Genomic DNA, 20,222 nt, shown 5'->3' on the forward strand with positions numbered 1-20,222 from the left:
TGACGAAGGATCCTGCAGAAGAGAGCCGGAGTCAGCAAAGTACATTATCAGAAATCAAAGCATCTGCGAATGACAGGGGGAGGGGGTGAGGGTGGGTCCTGAACGAAGGCCGCACTTTCTCTATTGTAATTAAAAACCATTTTATCAGACCTGTCCTCCAAACAATCCCTCTTGCTTCCTATTGACAATATGCCAGGCAGGGCGTGAGCTCTAATTTGACTTTAAATAAATGAGCTGAAGGTATTTAAAATTCTGCATTAGCTTTAGGGAAGAAAAAAAGTGGGAAAACAAGCAGTTGCAGAGCTTGTAAACTTCAAAGAACACATCAGATGCATCACAATAATGCCCAGTAATCATGAGAATGGCATAATAATCGACATACTGTGTGAGAAATCCATATATAGCATGACTTATTTCCAAATTTATTGTTAAACACTATTGTTATAAAATGATAACTAAAGTTTTATTTAGTTATCAATCTGATATTAACATTGGTGGCCAAAAGTATTAGAACACTAGTATTTTTACCAGCTTAACATGGTTTTAAATCAGTTATTTCTATCTTTTTCTGTAGTGTGTCAGTAGGAAATATCAGTTTACATTTGCAAACATTCATTTTACTTCATTATACTTGTAATAATCCAGTAAGATTTTTATTTGCACAAGGAATTTGACAACAGCCAGGGCTCCACAAAGATATCTGATCTTATCATCATCCAGTCTGTCTGGAATGACATGAAGAAACAAGAACAAACTGAGACAGACTAAATCCAGAAGAACTGTGGCAACGTCTCCAAGAAACCTACCTGCGAAGCTACCTGAAAAACTATGCAAGTGCACCTAGGGCAAAAGCTGCTTTAAATGCAAAGGATTGTCACACCAAATGTTTAAAGAAAAACTATTTATGACATTATTTTGACAGAATCCTCATTTTTACATAAGCGCCTAAAACTTTTAAGAGTGCTGTTGCTTTGCAGGTAGATTTCTTGAAGCATCTTGGAGACTTGGTTCTTCTGGATTTAGTCTGTCTCAGTTTGTTCTGTTTCTTTATGCCCTTCCAGACAGACTGGATGAAGATGATGATGAGATCAGATCTCTGTGTGGAGCACCGGCTGTAGTCAGACTCCTTGACCAAACAAAAATCTCACTGGATTATTACAATTAATGGCAAAATGAATGTTTGGAAATGCAAACTGATATTTCCTACTGACATACTACAGCAAAAGAATTTTATATTTATATTTATGACGTATAACCATCTTTAGCTGGTGATAATACTAGTATTCTAACAATTTTGGCCACCACTGTACAAAATAAAAAACACAAATGTGTTGAAAACACAAAAATAAACTCCAAAGTTGAAAATTAATAATTTAATTTTTTTGTGCAAAAGTGCATTTGTACAAGTCACGCTTGGCCATTCGCACAAGTTTTCAGAAATTCTGTGACAAACATTTTCTTGTAAAACTCAAGTCCCTCTGTTCAAATACTCAACATGTCACTGATATTAGAACTGAGCGCCCTCCGCCTCTTTGTATGCAAAGTAAACAGTAACAGGTCCTGCAGAGGTCTGTACAGTCTCTGTCACTCCAACTACCATCCATGAACCCAAGCCATATGCCAAGCATGGGATGCCTTAAAGAAAGAGAGAAATAACATTAGAAATTTATAAGTGAGCTGTCAGTAACATCAAATATAACGTGTAACTTATATTTGAACTGACCTAGATTGATGACTTTCAATGCGCCAAAAAACTTATTTTCAAACTCCAGGTTCTGTGGGGGTGCTTTGGTGCAGTGGTATTTAATAAAAGGGAAAGCACCGGTCCTAAGGATGTGGTAGTTCGCTCCCTGCACCTGCCAGTTGAAGTTGGACAGACCGAACTGATCGTTGACGACATCGCGGTAGCGCACGCAGAATGACGTCCAGGGCGGGAGCGCGCGTTGAGAGAGGTGACATGATAGTACTTCAGAGGCAGCAGGACGAGGCGCTTTATTCCCAAAGGTGCTGGGGAACAGGGCCACTTTTAGAAAGCAACCGTGGATTCTGCGTAGAATCTCTGTCATTGCTGAACAAAACCATCAAAAAAACGTTTTTTTTAAGAGCTACTGTTAAGGCGTCACGTCATTATTTCATCACGAGAAGAACATCAAACCTAACCAAAGTGTAGCTTTGCAACCTTTAATGAGCTCAAAAATGCTGTAGAAACTTTCTGTAATGCTGAAGCAGTTTAACAGTCCCGCACTGGAGAGAACGGTTCGATTGTCATTTAAGGTTATAACGTTTTAAAACTTACCAGTGCGGTTTTCATACTCGTTTGACAAACCTTTACATTGTTACTCCATTGCTTTTACGAAAATACGATTAATAAGCTAGTTTTCTGCAGAAATATAAGATGCGTTTAATACAACCTTCACTGGTACGATTCAAATCTTCTCCGGGAAGAAACATGGTTGCGCTTTTTTTGTTCCCATTTGCCCTAGATACTAGTATGAAGTATGGCTCTTCATTCTCATGCATACATAATAGACTTCCATTCATAAATGGGATTACACATTAAATACTATACAGTAATATAACAAAGTATTGATCTATTAAATATCCAATGTATTTAATATATTATATTTCCAATATAATATATATCCAAAAAGGATGTGCTGTTTCTTAACACACCTCTAGTTAAAGACAACACATTTTGTGTTATTTTACCTCAACCAATGTGTTTTTCCTGTTAATTTCTATACATCAATGTGCTGTAGTTACACATTTTGTGTCAATTACAGACAGTTGAGGTCAAAAGTTTACATACACCTTGCAGAATCTGCAAAATAAGAGGGAACATACAATTTTTTTTTTTTTTTTTAGTACTGATCTGAATAAGATATTAAACAATAAATACTTATAGTCCACACGAGAAATGTATAGTTTATAAATATATATATATATATATTTATAAAATATAAAATTATATATATTTATAAAAATGACTTCATTCAAAAGTTTACATAGACTTGACTATTAATACTGTTGCTACCTGAATGATCCACAGCTGTTTTTTTATGTGATAGCTGTTCATGAGTGCCTTGTTTGTCCTGAACAGTTCAACTGCCCTAAAACCTAACATAATTGTTAATTTTTTTTCAGCCTTTTTTTTTTTTTTTTTTTTAGCATTTTTGTGTATTTGAATCCTTTCCAACAATGATTGTATGACTTTGAGATCCATCTTTTCACACTGAGAACAACTGAGGGACTCATATGCAACTATTACAAAAGGTTCAAACGCTCACTGATGCTCCAGAAGGAAAAAGATGCATTAAAAGCCAGGAGTGTAAACTTTTGAACAGAATGTAAATTTTTCTTATTTTGCCTAATTATCATATTTTTTCATTTAGTACTGCCCTTCAGAAGCTACAGAAGGTACTTACATGATACTTACATTCCCAGAAGACAAAATACGTTAAATTGACCTTAATCTTCAAATTCAAAAAGTTTAAAATTATCAAAATGACACAAAACATGTTAAAATAGTCAACACAGAAATGTGTTAATTAAAACATACTTTTTGAGAGTGTGGATATATTACGTGTTCAATAACTGATTATTTTATGTTATTTGGCCAGTCCATACTTAAAATGAACCTATATCTGGAGCAAACCACATATCAGCTCCACTAAAGTTTGTAAATTTATCGGCTTGTCACAGCCTAATATAACTTACAGTAAGAATCAATAATGAATTTAATATATCTTATAAGTCTTTTAATATGTAATATTTAAATGGTGTTTTGATTTCATAAAAACAACTGAATCCAGAAAAACGTTAGAATTTATTTAGTTTTCTTTAAAATAACTTACAACAGACCTAAATAATTTATTAACAAACTTATATGATTATTATCTGGGTGTTGCTACTGTTTAGAATCAGTGTGTGTTGTAAAGTACATTAAAAACTATCAAAATGTGTTATTTTTGAGTGATTATAATTTATGCATGCATAGATTAAGCTCCTCCCCTGTCATGTCATAAATGGCACATGTAACCTAACTGTAATTATCTAAAGAGAAATATTGTACAATATTTTAGATCACTATGTAATCTAAAAAAGGAAACCAAAAGGACCAATCGACTCCAGCAGATTCATACATGCGTGTATCTCCACATTACAGCTATAACTGAGTTCTATAGAATTGTTTGGTGACAGCGGTTAGTACTGAATGTGTAAATGCTATTGTATGATAGTCTATAAGGATGTTGATTAATTAGGGGTTGATCTGTGAGGTTTGTGAGATGATAACTGTTCACTTTTGGCTGCAGTAATTTCCTTTTCTTCTTGAGATGTGGTTTGGTTTTGTATGGTGATGCCCAGGACCTCCTCGATGTCCTTGATAAGGTCCTTATAAAAGAAAACAATAGCATACATTCAGTCAGTATATGTCTGACTACAGATCCTAACCTCTAGCCACTGAACAGTGAATGAAAATTCCTCTGTCAATTTAAGTAACAGTGCGTTGAATGCAGTTATTCAGCAAGTGTCAATGAATCTCCAGTTCACTCACAGTATGTAACAATGTCTACAGTGTTCTACATTTGAATGACTTCGGCTGCAGATAATGTAGCTAGAGATAAAGCCTTGAATTTAATAAATGAATACCTGGTGTATTGTATAAGATGTTATTATGACACAAAATTTATGTTTTCTCAAAACGTGCAGATGAGTTCTCATCTGAATTCGACCAAGGCTCAAATTCACTACTCTTTGCCCCAAAAAGTATAATGCTGTTAATAATAAACTTTAGTTATAATACAGACAATACTTTAGAATAGAATAGCATATTTTGAGAAACAGTTATGTGCAAACTGAAAGTTAACTTTTTTCACAGCACCTGTATGACCCACTCTACTCATGATTCGATAGTCAATAAATAAATTAATATGCTGCCGACTGTTGTGCCAAATTTCAATTTGACTTAAATTAAACAACCTTGAACACAGTGAAGGATGAAGTTTAGCATTGCTTGCATTACACTAAAGTTTTGCAGAACCTTTTGGAGCAAGTGGTGAAGTAGTAACTTTTTTGTTTATTATCTGATGGTTTCATGGTTCATTCTTTGTCTTTGTAAAGTGACCCTCAGTGTTTAAAAGGAACTAAAACATATGTTATATGCGACCCTGGACCTCAAATCCAGTCGTAAGCACGAGCATATTTGTAGCAATAGCCAAAAATACATTGTATGGGTCAAAATTATGGATTTTTATTTTATGCTAGAAATCATGTTCCATGAAGATATTTTGTAAACTTCCATAAAAATATGAAAAAATACATTTTTGATTAGTAATATGCATTTCTAAGAATTTTATTTGGACAGCTTTCAAGTCAATTTTTTTACTCTGAGATTCAAGATTTTTAAGTAGTTGTATCTTGGGCCAATTATTGTCCTATCCTAACAAACCATGCATCAATGGAAAGCTTATTTATTCAGCTTTCAGATGATGTATAAATCAATTTTATCAATTTTATTCAACCTTATTACTGGTTTTGTAAAAATATTTAATGCCGTTAATGCAGAGGCAAGGCTAGGGTTGGCCACCCCACTCACGACTGCTGCTTCTGCTTCTTTTTTCTTAACAAGAAGTGTGTTTATTTAGTTTAGTTTGTCAGATCCGCATCACGTTCAGCAGCGGCAGCTCTTAGAGTAATAGCAGCCAAAGAAGCTAATAACCCTGCTGCTGTGATGTCTATTAATTAAAAAACAAAAGAAAAAAGAGGAAATCAATTATTTTTTGTAGCTTTAAGGATTCATCTATATTTCATTAAGTATTTAGTGTTTGATAACCATATTTTTGTATATTCCCTACTTGCTGAAGGGCACTGATGGGTTAATGTGAAGACCGTTTTAAGTTTACTTATATTAGAAGTTATTTTTTTAAGTCTAATAAAAAAGTCTAGTAAATTGATAGCTCTCAGTTATACTGTAATGTTGAATGGCTATAGTCAATGATTAAAAATGATTTTGAAATAGATAATCTGAAAGCTGAAAGCTTTCCATTGATGTATGGTTTGTTAGGATAGGGCAGTATTTGGCCGAGATACAACTATTTGAAAATCTGGAATCTGAGGGTGCAAAAATCTGAATATTGAGTAAATCCCTTTTAAAGTTGTCCAAATGAAATTCTCATCAATGCATATTACTAATCAAAAATTAGCTTCTGATATATTTACAATAGGAAATTTACAAAAGATGTTAATGGAACATGATCTTTACTTGATATCCTAATGATTTTTGTCATAAAAGAAAAATAATTTCTAAATACTTATATATTAGAAATATTCTCTCTTTATGTTGTTTTTAGATTAATTTGAAGATTGAATGTAAAATTCTTGCAAAATAAAAGTATATTTTAAAGAACATAAGAACATCCCAAAAGAAACTATGTTCCCCAAAGAACCTTTAAGTGAACAGTTCCTAAAAGAATCATTTTGAAGAACATTTAAAAAATCTTAAGAACCTTTCATGACTATAAAGAACCTTTTCTGCATTTGAAAAGTTCAATGGATGTTCAAGGTTCTTCATTGAACCATTGATGCCAATAAAGAACCTTTTTTTAAGAGTGTAGGTGGGATTCATCATGATTAATCACAATTAATTTTAGAAAAAATTTAAGATTAAAGGGGCTATATGCAACTTTTCCCCAAAAATAAATGTAACAATAGCCTTTTTATTTGACCATTTATGACTCAAACATCTCCTGATGAGCATACTGACACCTTGTCAGCTCACAGTGGGTGCACCTATAAGCCTGTATCCTATTTTTCCTATTTTCTGTCGGGTCGGATTTTTCGCATGCTGTCTGCGGATGTGACGTCAAGCGCGTTCATGTTAAAAGTTTCAGATCACTCTGCCACCACCGCTAGTCATATATATTGCAAACAAACTTAGTTTCTCAAACAATATATGTATTTGACTGTTCTTACCTCTGTAAACATAATGTTGACTTCTTTCTGCTGCGAGAGCGAGCAGAAAGGAAGAGCAGTTCCGTTTTTTGGCTACAGGTGTCAGTCGCGAGTTTAAATTTCAGAAAATTGCATATAGCCCCTTTAATTAGTTAATCTTTTTTAATTGATTGACAGCACTAATGTAATATGGTGAAACCATCAAGAATCATGGTGATTGATGTCCTACACTCTTAGAGAAAAAGGTACCAAACTATCACTGGAGTGGTAGCCTTTTAAAAGATATTAATATGATCTAATATTACTTTTAAAGTATTAATATGAACTTTGTTAGCCTAGAATCTAGACGCGCCCCTAGCGGCAGCAAATTACATTTGCTTCCAAGGGCAGTCTAGTTACTCTCAATTCTCTTAAGATTTCGAAAAATCCAAGATGTACCGGGCCAATCATGAGTCGGTGGGCGGGCTTAACATGATGACGACTGACCGTCCGTCAGACATTCTCTGGTTCCGTGAATTACACGTGAAAAACTGAACAGTATTTATATCATTTTTTACCTTTGATAAACAGCCACGTCCATCTGTCCTGAGCACGAGTTTAGCATCAGGCTCGTTACATGTGAACGCGCTCTGACATAGTATACGCAAACACCGGAAGCGATCTGTCACTTGTATACAACACTCATTGTTTACACAGTGCACAGAGATTGTGGGTATAGCGGCTATTCGAAATAGTAATTACTTGCGCTTATCCTGGTTGTTCAAACCGATTTAAAGCTAAAAGATTCCGTTTGCTTGCGCAAACTCATCCGGGACTTTTCACCGATTTCCCCTTACGGCGTTTGCGTATACTACGCCAGAGCGCGTTCACATGTAACGAGTCGAATGCTAAACTCGTGCTCATGACAGAAGGATGTGGCTGTGTATCAAAGGTAAAAAATTATATAAATACTGTTCAGTTTCTTGCAAAAAAACAATCGTTTTGTGTCTTAGGACATCAATGTATCGTCACGAGCCGCAGGGTGTAATTTGGATTTGTCTGTGCATGTTTTTGTTTACTTTTAAAGGTCTGGTGCAAATCTATGTCCATTATTTGGCTGACAGACTGCACTGGTTTTCATTAAAAATCTTCATCGCTCTGACTACGTCACCTTCTTCGTTGCTCTGATTGGTTGTAGCGCTATCCTATTGCGTGGAGAGGGAGTTGGAAAGACAACCGTTTATCCCACCCCTCCGGTTGAGCCCTGTCTATGGAGAGTGCCCAGACCCTACATTTATGTGGGTCTGGCTTGTCAGGCTAGAACTTTGTAGCATTTAGGGGTAAATAAGGTGCTTTTGTACCTTGTGGTACCACTCCAGTGACACCTTTGTCTCTTTTTAAACTAAGGATCTGAATGTGAAACATCTGAATAGTACTTTCTTTATGACTAATGTAAAGAACACATCATTAGCAGGTCATGTAAGAATAGGTAAAACAACAACAACATCCGCATACCTTAAAATTGTTTGTTCCTTGCATATTTGGAGCTGATATTTCCTGATGAATGATTGACAGGTTGCGAGCAAAGGTCAGCAGCGCTCCCTGGAGATCCTCCGAGATTGTTCTGTTAACGACACACAGAAACAAACGAGCTTACTAATGATCCCCCAGAACCATCATCAGAGAAAAACAAAAAAACAATCACCTTGTTTGGCTGTGGGGCTGTAAGGAGCTTAATGAGAACTCTCAGCCTTAAAGAGTGTGCTATTCTTCAGGGAGAAATGAGGAAGGAAAGCATGGCTTCAATGGGATAGGTATAGGATTTATGTGATGAATGCCTTTAATTCGACTTGGCAGTATTTTGTGCGCTGCCACATTTCGGGTTGAGGTATTCACTACATAATGTTTAATCTGCTCTTGGGAGTGTGCTCAAGGTCTAGATATATCTCTAATGGTAATGGGGACAGAGAAAGGGAAAACAGAGCTGGAGAAAGATAAAGGTAATGCGTCTGCCTGCTTCTTGTGGGAACTCACAGCATGCCAAGACTTCTTCGATCTCTGCTGTCATGGAGGGCGAACACGCTGCCTTGCCTTGCCTGAAACACAGAGAAAATATATTGAAACACTTGCTCTGCAAGACTGCAATCAAAGAACTCCAGTTGTATCATTGGAAAACGAGCAAAGTTTTACCTTGACATCATAACCTACGCCCTGTGCTTTGCACATCAGAAAAAATGTGCTATAATATACCAAAGAAAGATTGGTGTGAAGAAGTCGGGTGCACATCACTGCAAATCGACTGGTCACTGAGGTTTCCTGAGGAGAGAACACACACAGAGAGTTAAGCAACAGACTGCATGTAATTCTGTTACTAAAAATTTGACCAGCACATCTAAATGATAAATCGACCTCTTGGGGACAGCAATAACATCCACGCTAGAAACAAATAGAAGGGCTTTGAAAGCCCACGCGGAAAAACATTAGGCATTAGTCTCATAGTCATATAGGGCACTGGGGAGCTTGAGTCCTGCGTTATTAGGTTACACCGCTGCAGAAAAAAGAAAGGTTTCCTCTAAAAGCCAACAACACTCGCAGACACGGCAGATAAAAGATGTGTCTAACAGAACGCCACAGGAGCGGATTAGTTAAGAGTGGCAGGACTCGCAGGACTCGTAGCGGGCATGAGGCATATTCTCAGTGACAGAAATGAAGCGGAGGGTAAAGCCCTTGCACGGTGTGTGGGGCATGAGTAATTCTCTTCTATGGAACTCTGTTTTCAGCTGTCAGACACACTATCCTCAAACAACAATAAAAAGCTTTTCCTAGAGGGTTTTAATTGCGTTTGTAATATTCTGGGCCTAAATGATGGCCAAAGCCGGAGCCATTAAGACAGGCAGGCGGGAGCCGGGCGATTCGAGCACATACAAACTAAATGAATGTTTGATAAAATAATACAAGTCGCAGATTAACAAGCGTAAACTCCGGTTTGCCGCTAATAAAGGAAGTCTATTGTTTAGGGGCTGGCATCAGGTTGATGAGGTGCTCAGGCATGCATACACATGCATAATGAATATGGTATGCATTATTTATGGGCTGATTATTTAGGCTCATCTATCAAAATGATAATGAATTCAGCTTCTTCTAAACACCAATCAGGTCGGAAGCGTAATTACAGCGTTTAGTTGTATTTAACCAAAATAAAACAACAAAGCTTAGCTAGATCAATCTTTATGGATGGCGTGATTTATCGGGATAATATTCAGGAGAGGACTTTTATTGCTCTCTGGTCCGGTCTCAGGGAACACATTCGGGATAATGGCATTCTTGTGCTTTAAAGAGCTTAAGAGTCCCAAACACTTTAAAGTGATGGTTAACCCAAAATGGAAAGTTCTGTCAACATTTACTCAGCCTCATGACTCGTATGACTTTTTTCTACTGTGGAACACGAAGAAGATAATTATAGCAAGATGTCCATGCTTCTTAGTGAATAATGATGTCAAAAATAACATCAAATGTACATTTTATGGGTGCGGCTTCCGGTCTCATCCACGTCCAGCTATTCATTTTGCTGCTTGATATTACAAATTGGGTGTGTCTTACCATATTAGTTTAATGTACAGTATCATCTTAATTATGAACTCACTGGTTTGTAGTGCAAACAGTTTTACCATTTACTGCATATGTTATTCTTCTTGTTGTTTCCCTATAGTGAATAATAAGTTGGAAGTCTCATCCGACTTCCGTGTTAAAGAAAAAGGTGGATATTATAATAGAAAAAAAGTAATTTTAAATGACAAACAAATGCAGCCTTGGTGAACATAAGAATCTTCTTTCAAAAATATTTTACAAATCTTAACTAGGTTGGTTTAGCATATCATGAGGGAAGGTAAATGACAGAAACTACATTTTTGATTTAACTACAGTGAGGGAAAAATTATTTGACCCCTGCTGATTTTGTACATTTGCCCACTGACAAAGAAATAATCAGTCTATAATTTTAATGGTAGGTTTATTTGAACTGCGAGAGACCGAATAACAACAAAACAAAAACCAGAAAAATGCATTTCAAAAAAGTTATACATTGATTTGCATTTAATGAGGCAAATAAGTATTTGACCCCTTCGCAAAACATGACTTAGTGGCAAAACCCTTGTTGGCAATCAAAGAGGTCAGACGTTGCTTGTAGTTGGTCACCAGGTTTGCACACATCTCAGGAAGGATTTTGTCCCACTCCTCTTTGCAGATCTTCTCTAATTAAGGTTTTGAGGCTGACGTTTGGCAACTCGAACCTTCAGCTTCCTCCACGGATTTTCTATGGGATTAAGGTCTGGAGACTGGCTAGGCCACTCCAAGACCTTGATGTGCTTCTTCTTGAACCACTCCTTTGTTGCCTTGGCCATGTGTTTTGGGTCATTGTCATGCTGAATCCCATCCACGACCCATTTGAGGCTTCAATGCCCGGACCCTGATGGTACATGGCCCCACCCATAGTCCGTTTTGATGCAGTGCAGTTGTCCTGTCCTCTTTGCAGAAAAACACCCCCAAAGCATAATGTTTTCACCTCCATGTTTGATGGTGGGGATGGTGTTCTTGAGGTCATAGGTAGCATTCCTCCTCCTCCAAACACGGCAAATTAAGTTGATGCAGAAGAGCTTGATTTTAGTCTCATCTGACCACAACACTTTCATTCAGATGTTCATTGGCAAACTTAAGACCTTGCGGGCGCTGCAGGATTTCAGTCCTTCATGGCGTAGTGTGTTACCAATTGTTTTCTTGGTGACTATGGTCCCAGCTGCCTTGAGATCATTGACAAGACCCTCCCATGTAGTTCTGGACTGATTCCTCACCGTTCTCATGACCAGACCGAGGGAGATTGACAGTTATTTTGTGTTTCTTCCATTTGCAAATAATCGCACCAACTGTTGTCACCATCTCACTAAGCTGCTTGGTGATGGTCTTGTAGCCCACTCCAGCCTTGTGTAGGTCTACAATCTTGTCCCTGACATCCTTGGACAGCTCTTTGGTCTTGGCCATGGTGGAAAGTTTGGAATCTAAATGATTGATTGCTTCTGTGGACAGGTGTCTTTTATACAGGCAACAAACTGAGATTAGGAGCACTCTCTTAAAGGGTGTGTTCCTAATCTCAGCTAATAAAAGTATAAAAGACACCTGTGAGGCAGAAATCTTACTGCTTGATAGGGGATCAAATACTTATTTAACTCATTAAAATGCAAATCAGTTTATAACTTTTTTGAAATGCGTTTTTCTGGGTTTTTTGTTGTTATTCTGTCTCTCACTGTTCTAATAAACCTACCATTAAAACTATAGATTGATAATTTCTTTGTCAGTGGGCAAACGTACAAATTCAGCAGGCGATCAATTTTTCCCTCACTGTATCTCTTTACGGCTGTTACTGAACTATTGTAAAATAAAGTCTTGAATATGTTTTAATGTCTTCTTGATGCTGAAAGAGAGAGTAGATATTTTAATTGAATTTACAGATTCTTTGGTCTTCACTCTGGCATTGCGTGCGTAAGACTTCACATCTCTGACTGGAGGAGGAACCTCCAATTTACTGGTGCGGCAATCCAGCGTCCCCCTCGTCATCATGAGCATCAGCTGGGTCATGGCCAACTGGTTACTGTAGCCCAGGTCAAGATCAATAGCCCATACCTAAATACAAAACCAGTGCACACAGACATAAGTCAGCAGATGCAGCACATAAATCAAAATAACGATTCACTTATTTTCAGCCAACAAGTAGACAATGACAGAAATTTTAGAATTTGTATTTGTAGAAAATGGGGCTTGTGTGTGTGTGTGTGTGTGTGTGTGTGTGTGTGTGTGTGTGTGTGTGTGTGTGTGTGTGTGTGTGTGTGTGTACCTGGTATTCATCACGTTGTGGGGACCAAATGTCCCCACAAGGATAGGAATACCAGTAGATTTTGACCTTGTGGGGACATTTCTCAGGTCCCCATGAGGAAACAGGCTTATAAATCATGCACAATGAGTTTTTCTGAGGAAGTAAAAGTGTGCCCAATCTCCTGTGAGGGCTAGGTTTAGGTGTAGGGTAGGGTTAGGGCGATAGAAAGTACAGTTTGTACAGTATAAAAACCATTACGCCTATGGAATGTCCCCATAAAACATGTAAACCCAACATGTGTGTGTGTGTGTGTGTGTGTGTGTGTGTGTGTGTGTGTGTGTGTGTGTGTGTGTGTGTGTGTGTGTGTGTGTGAGTGTGTGAGACACACACAGAGAGAGAGAGAGAGAGAGAGAGAGAGAGAGAGACTAACATACTGTGTCTAAAGCCCAACTGGAGACTCTCTTCACATCTGTATGGTTAATGGCATCATTATAAGGATATTAAGGGGTCAGGCCCAGTCGTGGCCTTATGCTTAAACAGGGCTAATTTTCCCTGCTAATAATCTAATAGCTATGCCCTCTCTTCAAAAAGTGGCAAATAAATCACCAGTGAAAGAGTTGTTAATAACTAAGTGGCAGTTGGCTGACTCTCCTGTCGTCCCTATTTGTCAACCTAAACGCTGCTGCCAGCGAATGCAAATGGTGGCCTGGCTGCTGAAATCATTTTATGATCACAGTATCGTGCTCAACGTTCACATGCTGAAATACAGTGAACCGAATCATCTATTTACACTGGCTTTGTTTCAGCTGCGAACACTAATTAATTCCATTAAAAAGAAAGAAAATTGAGGATTATTTGTAGTATGTAATATCCCTCTGTTGTAACTAATATAAAAGATGATGTTATGATGTCCTCTAGATTAATTTTTCCAACATTGCTTAGTTTAAGGGATAGTTCAACAATGAAAATTTGCTGCAAATTTACTCACCCTCAGACCATTCTAGATGAGTTAGTTTATTCATCAGAACAGATTTGTGAAGTAAATAAGCTGCATGCTTGTAAGAAATAAATCCATCAGTGAAGTGTTTTAAAATTATACCTTCACTTCCGGCCAAAATACAAGTCCATAATCCATAATAATGCTTCCTTCTACAAAAAAAGTCCATCCCCCTGTTGTCCTCTCACATCAAAATACACCAACATTTTTATGTAGAACATTTTTTACTAGTGGGTGCAGGACACTATAGTTTATTTATGTAAGTGAGAATAGCAAAATAAAGTCAACTGTGTCATATTATATCCAAACATTCTTCTTCACACAGTGGACTACCAATAAAATTGATAAAAAATTGGCAACAAAAATTGACCATTTTTTGTTACATACATACGTACATACTTTTTTAGCAAAGTTATCTGACATTATCGAGATGGATTTGTTCTGACACAGTTTAACTCTTGAGTTCTTGTCATATTTTATTACCATTATCTAAACTATAGCACATAAACTGTAATAATGTGAGAAATTTTGAAGGTGTCTAAATAACATTCTGGTTTGACTGTAAATACCATTTTCTAAACTATAGTGAATAAACTGTGATAATGTGAGAAATATTGTGGTGTCTGTATACATTTTGGTTTGACTGTATGCAAATTTCTCTCCTGATTCAGACAAGAAAACGTTTTTACTGAAAGAGAAGCAATATTATGGATTTAGGACTCATATTTTAGCCAAAAGCAACAGTTTAAAGTTAAAAATCACCTGATTTATTATAAACATAGCTTTTCCATTACAATTTGTTAACTGATGGACTGAAGTCATGTCGATTATTGTGTAATTATTTGTGGATTATTGTTTTGTTTTCATCATTCTGATGGCATTCATTACCTGCAAACAATCGATTGTCAAACAAGTAAAACAAAACTCAACTATTGTACATCTTGGATGGCCTGAAGTTAATTTTCAGCAAATTTTCATTGTTGGATGAACTATTCCTTTGATTCAAAATTTGACTCTCCAAAAAACAATTTTGAAGCTCTTTTAAAATCTAAGCAGTCAAAAAATAAATCCCTTTTAGAAGTAAGCTCTTCTAAACAGATCAAGCAATGCCCTTAAAAAGCAGGACTCCAGGCTTACAGGAATACCTCATAGAGAGCTGAATTCACCCAGCAGTGCTTCCCGTCCATAGTTAATACCTGTGCTTGTGGGATAGGTGGGACCATTTAGCCAGTCTGTAGAATCAGCCAAGCCTGCTTCATTGTCAGCCTTAACAAAGGCGCTTGATATATACGCCCAGATTGTACCTGTCTTTTATAGCCCCTTCACTTTCATTAAAAACTGCAATCTTGCAGCTGAGCCTCCCTCCGCACACAATGTGAAGCAAGCCTGCAAGGGCAAACACATGCGACCCACCTCTCCCCCACACATACAAAAAAAAATACAGACTGCTTTTAGCAACAGGTTTGAATGTAAATTGATGTTTAAATAGAGACAGGTTAGCACTAGTCTGGCAGATCCGTCTGCCTCTGCCGCCAGGAGAGATGGGACAGTAATGTTTGGATTTATCCATCTGAATTCCTTTTGTCGCTTTTAATTGTGCACGCAGTTTATTCTCCGTAAGGCACGCTGAATAAAATTCATCCTGTGCCTCCACAATGTGAATCCACAATATAGAGAATCCCGGTGCTATTCAATCAGAATAATGTATGAATTACTCTCATTTGCAGAAGTAAAAGCTATTCTATCAGGAGACTATATGAGATTCGAGTGTGAAATTTTCTGTGGAAGAGAACATTCCACCTCAACGCGTAATTTATCTAAAAACGCTTTAAATCATCTATTTTAAAATCACAGCATGCCAACTGAGTCAATGATTAAAACAGCAGCATGTGACATTCATTTGAAAATATATCTGTTCTATAGCATTTCACCATTTCAGAATGATAAATAGCATGATGTGCATACTATCAACCACTGACTCAACGGGGGCTTAAGACTTTCGCTGTGTTAAGTAAATGTCATACGCTATTTTCAAGGCCGTAACGTCTTATACATTTCAAGAACATACACGCATGATTACAACACAAACAAAAGGTCTGTCCATCTGCACAAAGGGCCCTCAAAAATTAAGAACAACTGAGATGAGGTCTGCAACCGTGACAGATATAGTCAACACAATGCAAGTGTGTTCTGCCACCCTCTAGTGGCAGCGGGAATCGCTAAAAGAACAAGATGTGACGAGACACATTTCCATCTTAGGCCTGCCAGCAGGGATCATTGATAAAAATCACAGTACTCTAATTAATTATGCATCATGTTGCCTAGTTATATAATCACTTCTTTGCTCACTTATCATGTACAACATTTCCACAGGGGATATTCACATTCCATGACTTAATAAACAGACCTAAATTTAGAAACACAGTTTTGAAAAATGAAGCAATATCTAACACCGCGAGGTCAGCGAGGTCAAATCTATACCATTTTTTCTACATTAGACTCAAATTTATTTTAATGTATCCCCTCCTTTTTCCCCCTCAGAGATTTTTCAGTTGTCATGTCCTTTGGCAGAGATGCAAAGCAAGCGGTCTGAAGCGCAAGGAATGCTAGTTAACCTCCTACTGTTAGGGGTGGCTCTGCACTGTAAAAAATGTTTATTTAGGTAACCTTAAAAATGAGCTTCATGAGTTCTAAATTAACAACTAAATTAACCATTACTACATTGGCTAAAAAGATTAGAAATAAAAAACTCTTTAGTTTAGAAAACCGCATGGAATTCTTTAGAAAGTACGTAGTCTCTAAAAGCTAGTGTAGTGTATTGAAGGATATATATATATATATATATAAATAATACTAGTACTGACCCAGTGTTTACAAAATGAATGTGCAAAGAAAGTCTTTACCTTTACAAAAAAAGGTAAAACAACTATGTCAGACGATTTTAAAGTTAAAGGAGAAAATGAGATACACACGAAGAACTAACCATGCATGACCTTTTAAACATAATAACGTAATGCTTTTTTTTTTTTTTTAAGAAAATGGCCAATTGTTTTGCTACATAAGACCCTTATTCCTCGGCTGGGATCATGTAGAGCTCTTTGAAGCTGTATTGAAACTGCAATTTGGACCTTTAACCCGTTGATCCCCATTAAAATCCACTATACCCTCTTAAAAATAAAGGTTCTTTATTGGCATTGATGGTTCCATGAAGAACCTTAAACATCCATGGAACCTTTTAAATGCAGAAAAGGTCCTTTATAGTCGAAAAAGTTTCTTTAGATTTTTAAAACATTCTCTTAAAATGTTTCTTTTAAGAACTGTTCACTCAAAGGTTCTTTGGGGAACCAGAAATGGTTCTTCAATGGCATCTCTACAAAAACACCTCTCTGGAACCAATTTTTAAGAGTGTATAGAGAAAAATCCTGGAAAATCTCAAAAAAAATTATTTTCGACTGAAAAAAAAAGTCCTAATAATCCTTTAACTAATCCTTTAATGTAGTTATGCAGAAATTGAAAAAATAATGGGAAAATCTCACAAACCAAGCCAAAAAGAACATCCACAGTAATGTTCTAGCAAAAGCACTACAGTGTTCAATCTGTCTTGACAGTGACCAAGAACCCCGACGTCTGTGGAAAAGACACTCTAGCCTGACCTCCTGTTTGACACCGCTACATAGCAGGGGTCTTGTAAGGTCCATTAAAATCCACTATACCCTCTTAATAATAAAGGTTCTTTATTGGCAATGATAGTTCCATGAAGAACCTTAAACCGTGGAACTATTTAAATGCAGAAAAGGTTTCTTTGGGAAACCAAAAATGGTTCCTCTATGGCATCTCTACAAAAACACCCCTTTGGAACCTATATTTAAGAGTGTATGGAGAAAAATCCTGGAACGTTTTTCAAGAACCTCAAAAAATGTCCTTTCGACTGAAAAAACAAGTCCTAATAATCTTTTAACTAATCCTCTAATGTAGTTATGCAGAAAATGCAAAAATAATGGGAAAATCTCACAAACAACCAAGCCAAAAAGAACATCAACAGTAATGTGCTAGCGAAAGCACTACAGTGTTCAATCTGTCTTGACAGTGACCAAGAACCCCGACGTCTGTGGAAAAGACACTCTAGCCTGACCTTATGTTTGACACCGCTACATAGCAGGGGTGTTGTAAGGTCAGGGGGCAAGGCCTTAAAAGGGGAATTAGTTTATTGACACAATCAGACCTGACAGTTTATTAGATAGCCTTTTGGCACATTAGCCCCCGGTCATTCTCTCATCTGTACAGCTCTTAAGCGGGAACCTATAGGAGTGTTCTATAACATCTCAACCAGTAGATTGAACCCTCACACTATCTATATTCTAAGGTGAGAACAGTGTTACAGGCTCTGACAGAACAGTGCCACATGTCAGATCTCATCTCATTCTCAACAGCTTCTTAACATGGCAGGTTCTGTTTTCATAGAGCTGTAAAACACACCACTGACATTTAAGGGTCAATTTGTTTTGGAGAGAGCTTGTTTGATAAAAGATAGATAGAGTTGAGTGCTTCCATTGTTCCTGGAGCACTAGCAATAGCAAGGTTGTGGGTTCGATTTCCAGGAAACACTACTGATAAAAATGTATACCTTGCACCAAAAGCTGCTTAGGAAAAAAAGTGTCTTGCAAATGCGGAAAAGTTAACATTATATTATGCTTTCAAAAGCGTTATCTAGCTGAATGTACTGCCTGTCATACCTATCCATTCAGCTTATATGGTATCTATATTTGACCTTAGACAAGAAAACCTTAAGTAGCACGGGTATAATTTTAGCAATAGTCAAAAATACATTGTATGGGTCAAAATGATAGATTTTTCATGTATGCCAAAAATCATTAGGCTATTGAGTAAAGATCATGTTCCATGAAGATATCACATAAATTTTCTACAGTAAATATATCAAAACTTAATTATTTATTTATTTTAAGCCAGCCATATAGTAATTTTTAAACAATAGTTGAGCTAACTAAAACTACCCAGAAGGTTGGGTTGTATTTATCCAAACATTTGTAGTGTATATAAAGCATCATATCTTTAAAGCAAAAATTATTTAAGTACTATACACTACCATTCAAAAATTTGGTTAAATCGTATTTTTTAAACATTTTTGTTTTTGTTCACCATGACTGCATTACTGAAATACAGTAAAACAGTATTCTAAAACAACGCTTTAAGGCATGTTGTTTGGTCTTAGCTCATAAAGCTAGCCACTTATTATTAACAGTTAATAAAGTTGTCTGTGGCAGATATGAGATATATGATTTTTTTGGCGTTATAAAACATAAAGCATTTGGGTGTTTTACTGTTTTTTGCGCTTGTCCTGTTTGTTGTTTTTTCTATTAAGATCTGGCAACACTGACACTTCACTGCAGGGCTTGTGAGCGCAACTAGCCTCGTTTCCAAATGAGCTAAGGTTAAGACTTCTTTCACGGTTATTCTCTTGCATCTCACATACAGACGAAGACACATTTCTGACTCGCATTTAAATACATCATTAACAACTGGTTGTTCAGTTCAGTTCCATACACACTGCATAGAATTTCTGTAAATGCGGTTGTCACTACCTGTATTTTTCGTGAGTTAATGCGGTTGTCGAATGCAGTTGTCCCTCCCGTATTCTAGTGAATTATGTGTGTACAGAATTTAGCTACTGTGTGTACGTGGCCATTATGACCCCAAATTTTTGAACGGCAGTGTAAAGATAAAGTGTTTTATATAAGTGTTTTGAAAGACTGCCTCACTAACCTGCTGCTCCAGGTTGCTGGGATCGAGGAAGGTGACTAGATCTAAAGAGATGTGGCCCATGATGGAGCGCTGCTGACAGGCCTGACCCACACGAGTGCAAATGGAGTGCAGGATGTCAGGGCAGATGGAGGTCTGAGGTATGGTACAGCCTAGCACTTCCAACCCACTGGGCCCACGCAGTTGATCTCCACAGGACAGCATGAGAACATCTCCTCCCGGCTCCACCAGAAGATCCACCGTCAGACACGTCACGCTATTCGAAGGCGGGAAGGCTTCTATCACTCCACCTGTGGTGGATACAAAGAGAAAGGGAATCAAGGAAGATCTGACAAGTGATTAGTTAGAGGTCCTTTGCAAAATTGGTTGAAACTACCTTCCCTGAGGAAGTGTTCTAGGAAGCAGGTCCATGTGGCATAGCAGGATGTGTTGGATGGATGAGCATTGGAAGCCAGAAGATGAGGAACCTCCTCTAAGAACTTGATCATCACCAACTCCTGCATCAAAATGCCAGATAAAAAAGCAATTTCTGACCAGTGTCTGGGCCTGATGTAAAAAACATAGTGTCGATACCCTTGATGAAGCAGTAACTACTGAAGTGTGTCTTAATTTGACGTGCCTTACAAAAGCACAGAAGGTGGTTGTGTTTGGGGG

The 20,222-nt window shown here is 37.2% G+C and overlaps 2 protein-coding genes across 3 annotated transcripts in view; both read right to left on the reverse strand.

The window, feature by feature from the left end:
- Positions 1–1,358: 1,358 nt before the first annotated feature.
- On the reverse strand, positions 1,359–2,441 carry c11h15orf61 (chromosome 11 C15orf61 homolog). Of its 2 annotated transcripts, none has more exons than XM_073851004.1 (3): positions 2,412–2,441; positions 1,724–2,068; positions 1,359–1,635 (listed from the first exon to the last, which is right to left on the reverse strand). In XM_073851004.1, the coding sequence occupies exons 2-3, from the start codon at positions 2,064–2,066 to the stop codon at positions 1,508–1,510; spliced, it is 471 nt and encodes a 156-aa protein (XP_073707105.1). In that variant the 5' UTR covers positions 2,067–2,068; positions 2,412–2,441; the 3' UTR covers positions 1,359–1,507. The 2 variants fall into 2 exon arrangements, with proteins under 2 accessions (XP_073707105.1, XP_073707104.1); XM_073851003.1 differs by having other exon boundaries at positions 2,297–2,431.
- A 1,583-nt stretch (positions 2,442–4,024) lies between these two features.
- The window catches only part of iqch (IQ motif containing H), a 37,449-nt gene continuing 21,251 nt past the window's right edge, over positions 4,025–20,222 (reverse strand). Inside the window, exons 15-21 of the mRNA XM_073850966.1 lie at positions 19,945–20,065; positions 19,572–19,858; positions 12,430–12,603; positions 9,121–9,246; positions 8,965–9,026; positions 8,446–8,554; positions 4,025–4,392 (exon numbers count right to left, since the gene is read on the reverse strand). Coding sequence (XP_073707067.1) covers positions 4,255–4,392; positions 8,446–8,554; positions 8,965–9,026; positions 9,121–9,246; positions 12,430–12,603; positions 19,572–19,858; positions 19,945–20,065 — 1,017 coding nt within the window. The 3' untranslated portion in view covers positions 4,025–4,254. The remainder of the gene's footprint in view (positions 4,393–8,445; positions 8,555–8,964; positions 9,027–9,120; positions 9,247–12,429; positions 12,604–19,571; positions 19,859–19,944; positions 20,066–20,222) is intronic.

The sequence above is a fragment of the Garra rufa genome, chromosome 11 (assembly GCF_049309525.1).
Source record: "Garra rufa chromosome 11, GarRuf1.0, whole genome shotgun sequence".
Taxonomy (NCBI): domain Eukaryota; kingdom Metazoa; phylum Chordata; class Actinopteri; order Cypriniformes; family Cyprinidae; genus Garra; species Garra rufa.